Source organism: Haemaphysalis longicornis, unplaced genomic scaffold (assembly GCF_048455015.1).
Source record: "Haemaphysalis longicornis isolate Haplotype H1 unplaced genomic scaffold, Haemaphysalis longicornis Haplotype H1 scaffold_7, whole genome shotgun sequence".
Classification (NCBI taxonomy): domain Eukaryota; kingdom Metazoa; phylum Arthropoda; class Arachnida; order Ixodida; family Ixodidae; genus Haemaphysalis; species Haemaphysalis longicornis.
In genome coordinates, this window is record NW_027526422.1 from 73,484,376 (window position 1) to 73,500,996 (window position 16,621).

The 16,621-nt window shown below is 45.5% G+C and overlaps 1 protein-coding gene across 1 annotated transcript in view; it reads right to left on the bottom strand.

Annotated features, from left to right (window-relative positions):
- Positions 1-225: 225 nt before the first annotated feature.
- LOC144145945 (gastric triacylglycerol lipase-like) overlaps positions 226-16,621 on the bottom strand; it is a 42,883-nt gene continuing 26,487 nt past the window's right edge. The window contains exons 6-11 of the mRNA XM_077677814.1: positions 13,392-13,484; positions 12,896-13,051; positions 11,587-11,658; positions 7,821-7,889; positions 6,302-6,439; positions 226-437 (exon numbers count right to left, since the gene is read on the bottom strand). Coding sequence (XP_077533940.1) covers positions 282-437; positions 6,302-6,439; positions 7,821-7,889; positions 11,587-11,658; positions 12,896-13,051; positions 13,392-13,484 — 684 coding nt within the window. The 3' untranslated portion in view covers positions 226-281. The remainder of the gene's footprint in view (positions 438-6,301; positions 6,440-7,820; positions 7,890-11,586; positions 11,659-12,895; positions 13,052-13,391; positions 13,485-16,621) is intronic.

Below are 16,621 nucleotides of genomic sequence, written 5' to 3' on the forward strand. Positions count from 1 at the left end.
TTCACCTCTAATTCAAATTTTTAGCCATTGTTAGCAGTCCACCTAGTGTGTTCCGCAACCTCACGTATCCACAGCCGCAGACCCGTTGCTGAAAACCGGAGCGTTCACAGGCAGAGACGATCGGAGAAGCAGGACGTGTCTTAGCCACTGGAACTCAACTCTCTGGTCGACCATGTTAGAGCACTCCCCCGATCTCGTGAACTAAAAAATAACTAATAAACAAAATACTATTGAGAAAACTGCGCGTGCCAAACTTTATTTCTCATACACAAAATCAACGTTCATATCTTGTAACGCAAGTAGGATCCGAGCCTTGTCAACCTATGGGTTCTTTCAGCGCCGTGACCAGCCATGAGCTTCATCATGGCGTTGTAGACAAGGTCCTTCGCGTGAACTCCGAAGGTGAAGTCTATGTGACTGAACATGGGGTCCGGCACCTGCAAAGCAAAAGCAGTGCAGGAAAACAAAGGATGTGTTTGGAAACTGAGCGCACGTTGCCAGGAAAAAATTGCTGAGGAGTGGACCAACAGTGGCAATTTATAAAAGCGGATTAAAACGTAGCGCAGACAACAGGCACAAGTTCCAGATTTTCTGCTGCCGGATTGTTTCACAAGACGTAAACCGGTACTCACATTGGCATTATGGTTTCCTTAGATCTTCAAAAAAATTCAGCGCACTTTCACTCTGTGAAGAAGGATGACCAATGCAGCTGTCTTTGCGGCTAATTGTCAAATTGGTCTTTGCGGGGAATGCGGCTGTGTATTTGCGGCTAATTGTCATAATTGGTCTTTGTGGCTAATATTCATATAATTTTTTCTACAGAGTTCTGGTTAAACAAACGTAAAAGCCATTTCTGTAGCCACACTTTCCCCGTAGAAGACCTTGTATGGACTGTAGGCAGTAATCCTGTAAGTGTAAGACTTGCAACTTAAATGTGAACTAAGTACGATACGTAAGCAAAACTCAAAGTAATGGTAGAGTCGTCTTAGCGGCTAACTCTTATATAATTTGTTTCAGGATACTTTCAATAACACCAGAGTTAGACCCGTTTGCTGTAATCATACTAGCCCCAACAGATGGTCATGCTTCACTGTGCAACACATAATGAGGGAAAGCGAGCTTACAAAGACCAATGATACACCGATCCCCTAAAGTCGGCTTCACGTATAAATTGAAATGCATTGCTCGGAAGACTGTTTTCAGGGGATATACCGTAATTACCCGATTCTAACGCGACCCCGATTCTAACGCACACCTGATTTTCCTGACAAAAAACCGAAAAAACTTGCACCTCCGATTGTAACGCGCACGGAACTGTGTGAGCAAGAAAAACGAATGCGAGAGAAACGGGCGATTTATTTCCCGAAGTAATCTCACTCATCTCACTCCTCGTCGCTCTCCGCTGACCACAACATCTCGTCCTTGGTGCCGTCAAGCACGTTCGCGATGCCACACTTCTGAACTAACGTTCAACCATGGTCGATGGGATCGTGGCCCACGCCTCGCACGCCCATCCCGCGAGCTTCTCCAGAGGCACCCCCTTCAGCCGACCGCTCGATTTGAACGCGTGAGAGCCGCTGCTGCCATTGCTGTTATCAAGCGCGCAGTGGAACGATTTGACGATTTGTGTGAACGCCGACAGAAAAGCCTAGGGCCTAAGCTTCCTGCGTCCGAAAAAAAATTCCCTCGCACTTTCCCGAGGGGGAGAGTGTGTAAGTGCGAATGCACGGTTGTTGATTGCGCGATTACGGTGGATATCGTGATCTTAATGAGTAGTCGAGAGATTACACACACGCACACAACTGTAATGTTCGCGAAAGAGAGATCACACACACACACACACAACTACAAAGAAAGAAAGATGCATTTATTCACAGACACCTATTTGTGTTGTCGTTGTACCTGATTGCTAGAGCGGATCTCAGCTTTGAAATTTCGTGTCAGTACTCCTTTAAGCGGGTGCATTAGCCCTTCTCATACCCGATTCCTGGCCAATCCCCCACGTGGGTATGTGCCATGCACAGACACCTATTTGTGTTGTCGTTGTACTTGATTGCTAGAGCGGATCTCAGCTTTGAAATTTCGTGTCAGTACTCCTTTGGCCAATCCCCCACGTGGGTATGTGCCATGTCAGCGGCCTGGCAGCGCGCGCCCATCTCCCCCCGTTGCCAAGGAAGACGAGGAGATTCCTGGCCAATCCCCCACGTGGGTATGTGCCATGTCAGCGGCCAGGCAGCGCGCGCCCATCTCCCCCCGTTGCCAAGGAAGACGAGGAGCGCGCGCACCCGCAGCTGTTGCTATGCGGACGGCGGCGGTATGCGGACGGCGGCGGACGCTTCAGGCTCGCTTAAGAAGTGCATTCGCACTTAAAATCGTTGCTATAGGCACTATATCGTTGATAAAAGCTTTAGCGCCATCTTGACATGGCGATGGCGATGGGTGGGACGAAATTTCCGCTGTTTCGGTTTCGGTTTCGTATCCGATTCTAACGCGCATGCGATTTTTCGACCTATTTTTTCGGAAAAAAAGTGCGCGTTAGAATCGGGTAAGTACGGTATAAGCCGTCTTATATGAAATTGTGAAGGCCCTGGGGCGGTTGCTAGTTTTTCTGATTTTTTTTTTTTCATAAGCTGAAGGTGTGGTAAAACGATTTATGATCCCGGGCATTTGAGCACTACGCTCATTCGAGATTATTGTCTACATCATTCTGTTGTCGTAGACAATTATCATCCGGATTCTAGCCATAGACAGCTGCCCTCTTAAAATGATCGGCTTCGGTGAAATGCGGGCTGACCCTCTCGGTGGCACTTTAGAGGGCCCTTGCTGACGTTCAGTAAAGCGACGCTGCCACCACGATTCACTGCGCACCTCTACGCTTAGAGACTAAGATTTCAGGTGCAGCTGATTGAGTGCAGGTCGAATCCAAGGTTATACAGGGTGTGTTAGCTATCACTCACCAAGATGATAAAAAAGAGCGACGGCGTTACTCGAACAAAACCTAGCGCGTAATGTTTCGACTACAGCGCAGTAGCGGCCTGTAATTTTTTTCCTTCGTGATATTTAATAGTTAGTTATGATTAATTAGGCAACCCGAGAAATACTGCCATAATCAGTGAAGTGTCAATGAGACACTTATATGTACCCACGAGAGGAATCTAACTGCGGTGCGGTACTACGGAGAGGAATAGTAACTGCGTACTCACTCATACTGACTTATAAAGAATACTTGGGAAGCATAAAAAATACCACATGACGGCGCTCTTGCGCGCATATCATAATCGAGTGCCCTCGCAGGAACCACTTTTCCGGTCACTCGTCCGAAAAGACAGGGCATCACCTTGATAAGGGAATGCATTGAAGGAGCAGCAACAGCAAGTTTCGCGGGGTGCGTGTGAGAGATAAGGCACAAACTCGGTCGCGATTTCTTCTTTCTTTCTTTTCTTTATTTCATCCTGGCTCACTCACACGCAGCCTGTTCGAGGCCATTGCTTTACGATGCCCGCGGGAGTCCCGTGACGGGGTATTTGTAGTATTTCACAGGGTTTTTAATCAGTCACAATAAATTGGTGCGCAATTAGTTCCTCGCTGAAAATGATTGTGGGGTTTAACGTGCCGACGCTACCCAGGCGATGAGGCGCGCCGTAGTGGAGGGCTCCGGATTAATTTTGACCACCTGGGGATCTTCAATGTCCGCCGAAATGTCTGACACACGGGCATTTTTAATTTTCGCCTCCATCAGAAAAGTGGTCGCCGCGGACAGCAATCCAACCCGCGTCCGCGTGCTCAGCAGCACGCCTCCGCCTTTCAGCCACCGCGGCGGGTCTCGTCGCCTAAAATACCGCTGTTTCAGTCCTCTCATAGGTACCTATAAGTGTCTCATTGACACTTCAATGATTATGGCAGTACTTCTCGAGTTCGATAATTAATTAAAATTAAGTATCTAATTATCATTATGGAGAAAATTATTGGCCGCTACTCCACTTTACTGGAAACATTATGCGCTACATTTGGTTCGAGTAACGCCATTGCTGTTTTTTTTAATCTTGGTGCATGACAGCTGAGACAGCTGAGAAATTTTCACCTGGTTTCTGAATCTGAATCTAGAAAAATGACTTAATCTTGCGGTGCTTAATTTTCTCAAGCACAACCCTTCTGCACCTCCCCCACCCAGTACGAGCTCCATCACCGAACAGAATTCTCTGTACAGCCCTAGCCACCTTATCCCACATAAGGAGGACGTGACTCCAAAATTATCAACCCCGAATCACCATGGCTAAGCAGTGGAGTGTAGCACTGGCATCCCCCGACTGGGAGTTACAGACCCTCAGATTGCAAGGAGCACCTCGGTTGTCGCTGGGCTAACCAACGACCGGGAACTTCTCACACCGAAGACACATTCAGTTTAATAAAATTTATTCCCTCCATGTTGAGACGTAGGGTCGTATAAATGCTACTAATTTTCCAAAAAGCGACACCGTTTGCATCGTCCATCTTGTACTGTACGTGCGTGTGCGCTTTTTCATTTAACGCCTCCTCTATATGTTGTCCGGATTTACCCGGAGATACTAGGTTGACAGCATGAGTAAATGATATTTTATCTTCCACGCGTGTATCGTAGACCGAGCGCGTTAGATGTTTCGCCAGCGAAAAACCAGTCTTATAGGCGAAGCCGAGCGGAGCGTAAGAATTCCGAGTCCAACAAAGAGAAGCGCGCGCCTTGGTTGCTAGGCAACGTCTGTACATGCTCAAAGCGGCTCACCTTCTTAGCGAAAGAATACCGAGTCAGCAAGCCCACCGGAACCAAGCGTTACAGTTATTAGGCGGCTCACGCGAAACCAATTTTTCCCACCTTAAATATTTTGCCTCATATATATTTTTTTTCAGCAAAATTTAACCAGGGTGACCTACCGTGCTCGGGCCCAGGAAATCTTTATTAATAGCCTAACAGCCACTGCTCTACTATGCTCTATAAACACGTGGTTTTCCAGAAATAACAAGGTTTTACTACCAAAAGCCGAAACAAACCATGGTCGATTTACGGCTTACTTAATGCGTATGTCAATATGGAATCGCCTCCCTAGCCATCTAAAATCCGCTCGCACGCCAGCACAGTTCAGTCGAAGGGTGAAGCAATATTTCATTATACACTCTTATTACAGACGGATTGATAACTTCCCAGGAGTCCTCAAATCTAATATGATTTCTTAGTTCGTGAGTGATTCGTCATTACTTTATTATACTTCTTTGTACGCAGCTTGTTTCGCCAGTTTTGAGTTGACAGTTACCCACTGAATTACGCTCTTGGTGTGTTGATTGTATTGTTCGAACTTTCATGCGATGTATTACTTTTGTACACTCTCCAAACTAATTTGTCTATGAGGAGTTTTTTTCGTATTAATCAGGTTACTTTAATCACTAATGTCTAATATTCACTGCTTTTCCTATGTAACTGTGTTTGATATTTTTATCATGGGAGGTCCCCCGGACAGTTCTTGTAGCTTCGGGACCTCCTCATGTATTGCGTTTGAACAATAAAGAATAAACAATAGCTTGTGGTTTCACCCCGTGAAATTGGCTTCGTAGATAGGATGGCTTTTAACGCCAAAGGGGTATGTGTAACATTGCGATGTGTTCACGCTGAAACACGGGGAATTACCGTAACAATTCAGCCGCACCCCCTCTCCACCCCCCCCCCCCTCAAATAGATCCTTGCGCGGGTGTGAAAACTGTGCTCGTATATTAAACCAAGCATAACTGGACTGTGCTCATCCTACACGAGCGCTAGCACTGGCACTCACCACGTGAAGTGATGCTATTTTTTTTCTTTCACGTTTGTGTAAGCAACATAAGTGTGAGGCCAGGAAAGCCTCTTATACGCAAACATTTTTAGTACTGAAAACGGCAGGCGAAAGACTAATTTGGAAGGTTTAATTCTCAACCTAAAAACCTGTACGTCTGCATTCGTGCCACTCCCTCTTGCAACAAATGACACACTTACTAGCAAGAGACCAGTAACGTTCTCTAGTTTTATTGCGGTAAGGAACATTAAGATAAAATATGGACACTGCACACGTGCGAACCTCCAAGTAGTTGTTAATACGCCATAAACAATGTGGACGTGTCAATTGAGGATTACGTTTTTTGCTTTTCGGTATTATAAGCACATTTCAGAGTAGTAACGACAGAAATACAGTGCTGCACACGCCCGGGGCGTACGTCTCAATCAATACAAGACGCAATGTTCAATGGGATGTCCGCCTGGAAACATAGAAAATGAATCGAGCTAGTAACAAGGACACACCTTGTAGTTAAGCGTGAGGGTCGGCAGTCTTTCGCTGAGTTGGCTAACATCTTTCGGGTCTGCGAACCAGTCATTCTGGCTCCAGAATAGACCAACAGGGGCCGTCACCCGGGAAACGTTGTACTCGGGAGGGGTTTCCTGAAAGAACATATCAAAAAGGGAAGCATTATTCTCCCTCTCTCGTTATTTCAGGGTCACAAATGAAGTGTGTTTTGTTGTTATTCTCTCCTTGATGAACGAGACGAAGACCCTGGGTAACTACCGTGAGGTATTAAGGAAGCTTCTGAACATATTAAACACCTTTATTTTTCTAATATTTCACTGCTTACTAGGGGACGCAGCAATAATGATACATTTTATCTTCCTCAATCGTAAGCATACAACTACAGGAGAACATTACTGAATGAATGAACTCCATATGTTCCAATGTGACTACAAGCATCTCACCCTTCTGCTGGTGATTGTACAGCAACGTGAACCTAAAGTAACCTAAATTACCTAAACAGACGACTAGTGGCTGGATAAATGTATGTTTTAACTGCGATATTACGCTTTTACTAGCTGTCTCACCATTTTTTACGAGAAACGGTATTCTGTCTGTTTAGAAATACATTATTAAATCTGTTATTTTCCTCTGCAGCTGCCCTCAATGAAGATACTACGGGCAGCACTTGCACTTCCTTAAATGGGTATGTGTCGTACGCGTCGCAAGACAAAGACGATGTATTTGCGTAGTTCTGGGACAATTCACCTAAAGTGGGTATGTACGACGTGCTCACGAGAATGGTGTTTGCACTGTGTGCGCGGGAATATGTTAACTACGTCCTAATGGCGTTGAATATAATCACATTTTATAATAATGTTAGCGTAATTTATTTTCAACCTTGCCAATGCATACGTCGTTCATAAGCTTTTCGTGAAACTAAACCTTTGTAGTCGTGCTAGTGACAATAACTACCTGTTTGAAAATTCCACAAGAAATGTTATTGTTGCGCTACAGGCGATAGGTGAAAATTAAAAACACCACTTACTTTGCAGTTTACTTGTCTGAATACGTTAACTTCGTTAAAATTGTAGTATAAGTTTTACGTGGTAAAAGAAGAAGGTTCGATACCAAAATAGTGCTCTTTATAACAGAAGTCCTGCATCCCTCTAACATTCCTCCTAATAACGGCGGAGAGCTAACGCTCAGTATATTAATGCTGAGCACTCACTATATACTGCGGAATCGGGAATAAATACTCACAGCAACAAACAAGGAAACCAAACACAGAAAAGGCTTTCTGGCTGTGCTAGTGACAATAGAGATAGTGTGATTTTACTTACACTTTCCATCGGTATATACGCACACTCTTGCATACTTGCCACCTTCCAAATCTTTTGCTGTCCAATTAAACTGTTCACAATGCCTTTTCATATTCGAAAAATATAATTGGTGTGAACGCGTATTGTATGTTGCGGTAAGGTTTTCCTGTTCAACACACCAAATTTACGATCAAGGGTCAATGAGGTAGCCTACCTGTCCGTAAACTTCGATGTTCTTTGCACGGCCATAGTCGTATTTCTGGAAGCGCTTCTCTCGGACCAACTGTTTGGAGAAAGAGAACGTACCCGCACGAATGCGAGAAATAAGGGTACACACGTATACTCTAACAGGTCTCAATGAACACCCCAGAAGCTGAGATTATCAACGTGGCCTGCTGCGTCCAATGCATCAGGCAAACTTGCTGCATGTACCTTTATCTGTGGGCGTATAATGACCGCGACTAGCACAAAATATGCTTGTCACTAGGATGTTTTAAATTAGGTCGGTTGCACCAACTATTTGTTTATGTATTCGGTTTATATGCTGGTCACTAAAAAGATTATCGTTACACAAATTTCACCTAGTATTTTTTATGTATTCTGCATTCCGTTAGAGCAATGTGTTGCGCATGGGGAAATGAAGCTCGTTCTTCGTTTCTGGATAACGTTGCTGTTTTGCTATTCAAGAGAAACAAAGTTTTAAACTTTAAGCCTTTAAGCGCTGAATACAGCGCGGTGCGTTTTAACGCATGACTCGCTGGTGAAATACGAGTGCTGACAAGACGGCTCTTAGAAAAATCGCCGATGACGCGGGCTGGAGAAATTGAACATTGGCGCAGTCAGATGGTGAATGCTACATGAAAAAAAACTCCCCCCACCTCCCCGAAGGGGATCGTGCGGAAATGCGAATGCATTGGGTGCACCGATGTGTGCGCTGCGGCAAGCAGTAACGGAGAGAGGCGTGCGCTCCAGTGCATTTATATACATTTTCCGAGCGCAGCGAGCGGAGAGAGGGTACGCGGAGAGGAGAAAGAGACCCGCGCAACACGCCCGCCCCGCGCGCGAGCCCTCTCTCCCGCCGAGCTCCGCGATGCGAGCGCCCTCACACGCCCGAGCGCGCTCCTCCTCTCCACTCACTCTCCGCTACTCCGCCCGAGCTCCGCGATGCGAGCGCCCTCACACGCCCGAACACGCTCCTCCTCTTTCCTTGCCCTCCGCTACTCCCGCCCGAGCTACCACCCGCTAAGAAATGCATTCGCATTTAAAAAGACTAGCGGCGCGGGTCTGCCGCGCCGAGACGACGACGACGACGACGAAGGCAGAACTACGAGGCGCGCGCTCACGTGCGCTCGCGCTGGAGGAATGCAGGCGCACGCCGACGGAGCACGACAACCCCCGACTAAGAAATGCATTCGCATTTAAAACAGTGCTAAGAACAAGACGAAACGACGAGGAAAACGCCCGTGTTTATCTTTTCCCTCATCCTTTCATCCTGTTCCAGCACTGTTCCAGCAACATGAACCAACCACACCGGATTCAAACTTTAGTAAGTGAAGGAGTTGTATCCTCCAATATCATTCAACGGGCTCCACTAGGAACATCGTGTTGGATTTTTTGCCATAAAAACATATGTTACCGATCTGATAACTTCAATCAATATTTTTCTTCGGCGCAGCCTTCAACAGAACTTGTTCACATGTAGGCCTAGCTGCATTACGTCTTGAGCACTTCTAAGCAGTTGTTCTTAAAAAGTTATTTTGAAATTATTTGTGAAATAGCAAACTACCGGGTAAGTTAAGCACATTTTTCCTAGCCGCTCACAGCATGTGTGTAAAAGCGGTCTGTAACGGTAGCTCCATATACAAGTTATGGAGGTAATGCACACAGCCGGTAGGACTTGGCAGACGTTTAAGGAAAGGAAAACCGCGCAATTCACAAAAATGCTTGGTAAGTATAAGTAATAAATCCAGGTAATTGTTGTTTCTGTATGCAGAACTGAAACATGAATTGAACGCCAGATAATTTTTATGCCATACGGAAGTTTTGACCATTTAAAACGTTGTGCAGTTTCCGGATACATCGCAAGCACGTGTTTCCCATTGGCGTTTTATACCGTAACACGCGGAATTTGATAATCGGCTCGTATCGGCGATGTATAAGGTCAGTCCAAATGTGTCATTGATGAGATCAAACATCATTCTGGTACGAGTAACAATATTTTGACCGCTTGGCCTCATGTCACGTAAAGCTAACCAGTGTATTAGGTGGCGGATTCAGAAATGACTAATTTTAGCCTGCAGTGTAGAAACATGGCCCAGTGCGCTTGCTTTGGCGTTGCCACGCGGGTAATTCTCCACACAGGGCGAGCTGGCCTAAGGGGCATAGTTTGGCTTAACCACAGACTTTTGTTCCAAGATCCCGCAAGAGATTGGACGTAACTATCAATAAATACTTTTCGTATTCTCCGAAGCAACGCAAGCGCAGATGTTCTGAACAACATTTGTGAAGAGCTACGCACTATCAATTTTCTAACGCCTTAAAGGAGCCATGAAGAGAAACCACAAGTTTGGTTCATTCAAAAGATTGCCTCGTTAGAATCATACTGACACCACTTTTAACGTAAACTTCGCTCAAATAAGCTACATAATTAGGAAAAACGGGAATGGTCATGGGACCCACCAGCTCATTTCCCGCAACAGAACCTATGTCGTCACATGAGCTAAGCTCTGCGATTGGCGGAGGCTGGCAGAAGCAGACGCAAATTAGGTAGAACTTACAAACGAGACGAACGAGCGATTTGCGCTTAAATGTAGGGCACATTCTTTACAAAGCAATAAGAATGATGGGACAAACAGTGGAAGCTACGAAAGCACATGTAAACATAGAAGTACTGATGCGTTCTGCAGTTCGTACTGCGCACAGCATGCTTGGTGTTTTGCTGCACAGCACTACGGGGCTTGGGGTTGTCTCAGACGACACTGGACGATTGACGCAAGCAACGGTGTCTTACGTGACCCCATTTGTCGAGCGAGCACTGTTTCAGGGAACGAATATTTTCTCCTAGAACAAAAACAAGCCAGGTTTAAATGCGGGCAAAAACAAACCAAACGCTTGCCACGGTATGGTGGCGCCATCTAGGTTACGGAACGTAAAGAAACGCGGGAACAAACCAACACCGCTGTATAGGGTGGAGACAACCTTTGAACGGTCCCGTGCCGCTGCAATTGGGCCAACGGGCTCAACGCGTTATTCTTTTCGTTTCCCACGAGACATAGCAACGCGAAACAGACAATATGATTCAAACTTCTTCAGTAAACCGCGTTGCGGCGATAATTTTAGCGCGGTTTTGACACAATGACTTGCTTCGGCGGCGAGCGAGCAACCGAAAATCGCGGCGCCAGCGTATACATGTCTCTACCCTGTACGGCGGATGCGTGAATGAAGGTACTCTAGGCTGCAGAGCGGTCGGTTCCAGTGATGTCACTTGGGGCCACGAAAACGCACGATTGAGCGGGAAAATCGAAATTTTAACCTAAGTTGTTTAATTTCTCAGTGAATAAAGCACCGTTTGTATCCGGACAAGCGCTGGGGGCACTATAAAACACGAAATCTTTCGAATAAAACCAACTTGCATTTTCTCTTCATGGCTCCTTTAAGGCGGGTATAAGGCGCGGCATGGGGCCAAACTAGGCAGCAAGAAGCCCGTGACGGAGAGAACAGTCGGTAGATAAATGTTCCTATTCAGTCCAAAGCTAACTTTCCAGTCGGACACTTCGTAACTGTACCTAAATGTACCTAACAAATCACTGGTTTGCAAGATGAAGCACCCATAGACACATACGCACGCCTCGGGCGTTCACGCATACATCGTAATGCGAGCATGAACTAATGCCGCTAACATCACTTAGATTGGTCAAGCCGAAAGTGTTTATACAGGTTATTATAAAAATGACGTAGCATGCCAGTGTTTGGCACGTCACCTGTGCAAAGTGAATCATGTTCTTGACCGATGTTCCCGCAGGAGTATGGCTGACAAACACGGGCAGTCTTGTCTGCAAAAAAGAAATGCATGACGTTTCGTCAGCTTTACCCTAAACCCATTCCCTGTCGTCATGAGCTGAGCAAGTATGAAGCTTCTTAAATCCACTACACAGCTGAAAAATGTATAAAAGCAAAATGTTCATCGCTCAGACACGAATGTTCAGCAATATTTAATAAGTGCGTCATAATGGCGCATTTGTTATTTGTTTGCAAATAAGCTACTGGGAGAACAAAGCTTGTAGAAGATAAAAAAAAACATACATTAAAAAAAGAAAGGAAACTGACTTTGTAGTCGATGCTAGTATGTTTCTACCGCAAGAACAATGCTCTTTTAAAAACGCTAAAATGCGCGGGCTTTACGTAGCACTTTTGACAGTGCGCAACGTTTTCAGGAAAAGAGTGGCTTCACTAGAATAGGTGCAGTGACGGCTCCCGCAGGAATAGTTCAAAGTCCGTTTTCAGAAATCAAGGACTACGTAATTATGACCTCGCCTTGGCAAGGCGATGCGTCACGTGCAGCCGGTCTTTATTTTTGTAATAGCCAGGGTAGCCTACATGCGCAGTTATACGACTCCTCATTCAAGGTCTCTCAATAAATGCTGTTTTCTCACAGCGTTATGTCTTAGGCCGGGCTTAGTAGCTTTGTTGGGTGCCGAATCGTGCGTTGTCAACGTAACCTTTCTCGAACACCGGTGGTTAAACGGGCAGAGCAGGGGGACCTTATGCAGCGATTACCAAAGAGACAAACCATCATTAGTTTGTTCGCTTCTCGTCACAATATTACGACAAATGCCCAAGAGCGTTTCTAGGGATCCAAAAGACTTGTCTGAAGCAGCAGTGCAAAATTATATTATTATGACGCAGCGAACAAGGCATAGACTATTTATTCATGGGTGACCGCAGAATCCAAGTGAAAGGGTGAGAGGAGGAGGAATAACTGTACCCGGTGCACGTGAAAAAGAAAAAAAAACTAATGTGCTTGAAAATATGAAAAAAAAAACACGGAATGACGAAAAATGTCACAAAATTTTTAAACAAAACGAACCTTCATTGTGCTAATGCATGCAATGATCTCAAAGATGGAACTAAACTTCATTTCAGCATCGATTGAAGACCCAGAATGGTGAAGCTGTCTCCCACCGCCCGGACATGTGCACTCCCCTCCCTCTCCTCCAAACTCCAGTGCACTTATTTGTCCTTTAAGATATCGATAGAGCGCCTTTTCGCGTCTCGTAACGCAAACAGTACCATGTTCAGTTCGTGTGTGTCCGGGCCGTCGATGAGGAAGATGACGTCCTCGCAAAGCATCCGGGAGACATGGTACTTGCACATTGTGTCCGCCAGGAAGCTAATGAACCAGTTGTTCGGCAGGAAGTCGTACTCGCCGAACATATCGAACAGGATCTGCACGAACACATCACGCATCAGTCATCCACTTATTGCTGTTTTCTTGACCCTGATTGTATTCAGCGGTATCTGAAAATTATTCGCTCGAATAGGGGGATACCTGCCCAAGTGGAAATCTGCGCCAAGGATTATGAGCGAATCGTTCGAGCAGTCGTTCGAGCAGTATATCCAGGTTCAAGTAAATCCTTAGGAACATGAGAAAAAAAAATGTCGAACCTTTCCAAAAACAAACCAGGCTACTCTAGATCTGAAAATTTTTCAGAAAACTTGGAAAGGTAAAATACTTGCAAAAACTTCAAAACCAAGTAATAAAAACAAGGATAGTCAAGGAACGCACCTGTACATCTTTTGCGATCGGAGCAAGAAGACGGACTGGTGACTTCATGTAAGTCACGTTGGTGACAGGTCCAAGAGCAGAAAAAAGCTGGATCTAAAACAGAACATTGTTGGCACTTATAACGTAAAATTTATTAGAAACGTTACTTTTGCAGGTAAGAAATCCTTAAAAGCTCCAATATCTTGAAATATCTTAATGCTCTATAAATTACACCCATCAACTAAATAAATGCGTCAAGCTCAAAACTGAGACATAACTGACATTTCTCACTGTTTGCTGTCCGTTTTTTATTGTGACGTTCTAGTCAATTAGTTAAACAATAAATATTGAAAACATAGATATCAATGAAGAACAAACCAAACCGTTTACCAAAAATTACACGTAAGTTACTTATGTTGTAACTTTTATTATACTATACATAAAGTAATTTTTATAAAATCGTTACTAATCTCCAAGCTATAATGTCCACTGCTGCTTGGTGGAATCAAATAGGCAATTGCAAATTATTGGTACAAGAAAAGGTTAGCCGTATATTTAACATTAAGTATAGAAAAAGAATGCGACGTACAACGTTTGCTTCATGCATGTTAGGATGTAACCTGTAGGACCTTTGATTTATCGCGTTAGGCTGGGGCAGGGAGAACTGGCTGTAGAATATAACCGTGCGAATTTCACGCTCCATGGTTACCTTTCTTCGTATTTACACAGGCTACATGCTGCAACTCCCTGGCCTCTTGCATGCGCAGATATCAGAGGACGTCGCCTAGCGGCGCATCACATTGAGCTCCGCTTATTTGAGCACTGTCATTTATTGCGCGCTTGGAACGGCGATCAGTTGCGAATTGACAAGACCACCCCTCTCTGCCTATTACCCCTCTGTGGCTGCTATTCCAGCTTTTGGGTGACGGTGTTACTGAACGTGGAAGACACACAGGATTGACAGCTGTTGCACCAAAAAATTACGAATTGAAAAAGAGCTGCAACTTGGTATGCACGTGACAATGAATCAGACAGCGTAAGCAATAATTCCCATTAATGAATTTTGACGTCCTTCACAGGGGTATTCCCATAGGATACCTTGAGCAGTAAATACAGGGTCACGGGAGAACTTACATGCCCTGTTGACGCCTTCAAGAAACGGCGGTAACTGCAACATGCAGTAAAGCGAGGCGAACTGTAAGTGTTGATTACGATCGGTGATAACTTTTTGAGACGTCAGCACAATGCGTGAAACAACATCTTCCATTAGCAAAAACCCGGGCCGTCACAAGAAATGCACATTACCAGCTTCGAAATTTCAATCGGTGCTTTCCAATAGCAGGGCTATTTCAGGTTTTAGTTCAACCGTATACAGGTGGCATAAAAAAATACCAAAAAAGAACTAGCGCACGTGCGCCTCGTTAGAACCTTCAGGGCGTCGGCCAGTTCGACCTTTGAGAACACTCCACCCAGCGTTCGCGGCGTGATATTTCGTGTCCTGTTCTTCTCGCCAGTTCACACGCGTTCGCGCCTAAAGTAGGGAGCACAGGTCACGAAGCGATTTGGCGCGTGTTATGCTCGTGTATAGCTCGTGCAAATGCGGTCCACGTAGGGAGGGATGTAAAAGTCCGAAATCTTTTTAAAACCATAACGGCCAGCATGAAAGCCATGGGATACTTTCAGCGACAAGTCCGGAAATCCATGTGAGGTGCAACAGCCGGGTCTACGACGAAGAGGGGCCGCCAGCTCTGCTCTTTCTCAAGCCTTGCACAACTAGTGCAAACTGCGACAATTTCTTTTTTTTTTTGCAAATGCTTTGAGGGCTGCCTTGAGGGCCTTGAGGGTTCTCAAGGCAGCCCTCAAGGCCCTTGAGCAGGGCTGCCTTCAGGGCTGACTGCACGTTTTGTAGGCTGACGAAAGGCATAAAATAATCAATTTATGAGTGAAACTTAAGCGCAAACGGACACAGGGACGAGAACCCGCCGCGGTAGCTCAGTGGCTAAGGTGTTGCGCTGCTGAGCACAAGGTCGCGGGCTCGATTCCCGGCCACGGCGGCCGTTTTTCTGATGGAGGCGAAAAGCAAAAATGCCCGTGTGTTCGAGATTTCGGCGCACGTTAAAGATCCCCAGTTGGTCAAAATTAATCCGGAGCCATCCACTACGGCACGCCTCATCGCCTGCGTTGCGTCGGCGCGTTAAACCCTACAATCAATCAAATCACAGGGACGAGAAAGTGAAACGACACCAGCGCTTATCAATTTGTTACTCGAACCTCGCTTCGACGTTGATAAAAGTAGTTTAATGTTTGCACACAACAGTTTTTTTACAGAACAGGGCCGAAGTAAGAGAGCTCGTCTGCAATAATCCTGTGTCAGTTCGGATGGTGTGCTCCTTGTCTCTAAACATGTAGATATTAAGCTGTAAATTACGAACTGAGATCTGTTTTAACTTACAAGGGCCTGAAGGGAAGACCAAGCAATAAAATAAGAAATTTATTTCCTCTACAGAAAACTAGACCGTAGTCTTGGTGCCTCGAAAGATCTTCTGCGTGTTTCGCCTGTTTTTAATTCGGTGACAGTGAGCTAAGGACACATAACTAGACGCTTATAGAAATGAAAAAGTATTGAAGTTTCAAATGAGTATTCTGCGTCCACCCCAGCTTCTGCGAAATTACGCTGTCATAGATGCTTTTATAGCATTTCTCAAAACAAAGGGCAGTATTTTAATAGTGACTGGTTTGGGGCCCGACTCTAGCGATAAGACTTCCGTGTCTGACCGCTCTCGCCCCATGAGTTTTGTAATGGTCCGAGGCTGTTCACTTGGGACCAATCCTTTTATTTTGCTCGTCAACCTTCTCTTCTTCCCCTGCCCCCTAGTCCTGCCTTCGTCGTCTTCGGCTCTCCACACTCTCCGGGGCCCTGTTTTCGTCCTCCCTCTGTGTGTCGGGAACCACGTTGCTGATGGCCGCGACTTCCATAGTCCCGTTACCCGTCATGTACCACTTGGTTTTCAAAACACCATTGGTAAATGCTGTATTTATGACTTCGAAGGGCCCGATAGGTGTGGTTTTTACGTTGGCACATCCTTTTCGCACCAAGACCAAATCGCCTGGAGAAATATCTGGAACAGTCGTGTTGTGACGCCTGTCGAAGAAACGTTTCATTGTCTCCCTATACTTCATTTCACCCTCAACTGTCCTTTTAGTTTCTTGAAGTTTAAGCCTTGTCGTCAGACCAAGGATCTCGTCAGCGG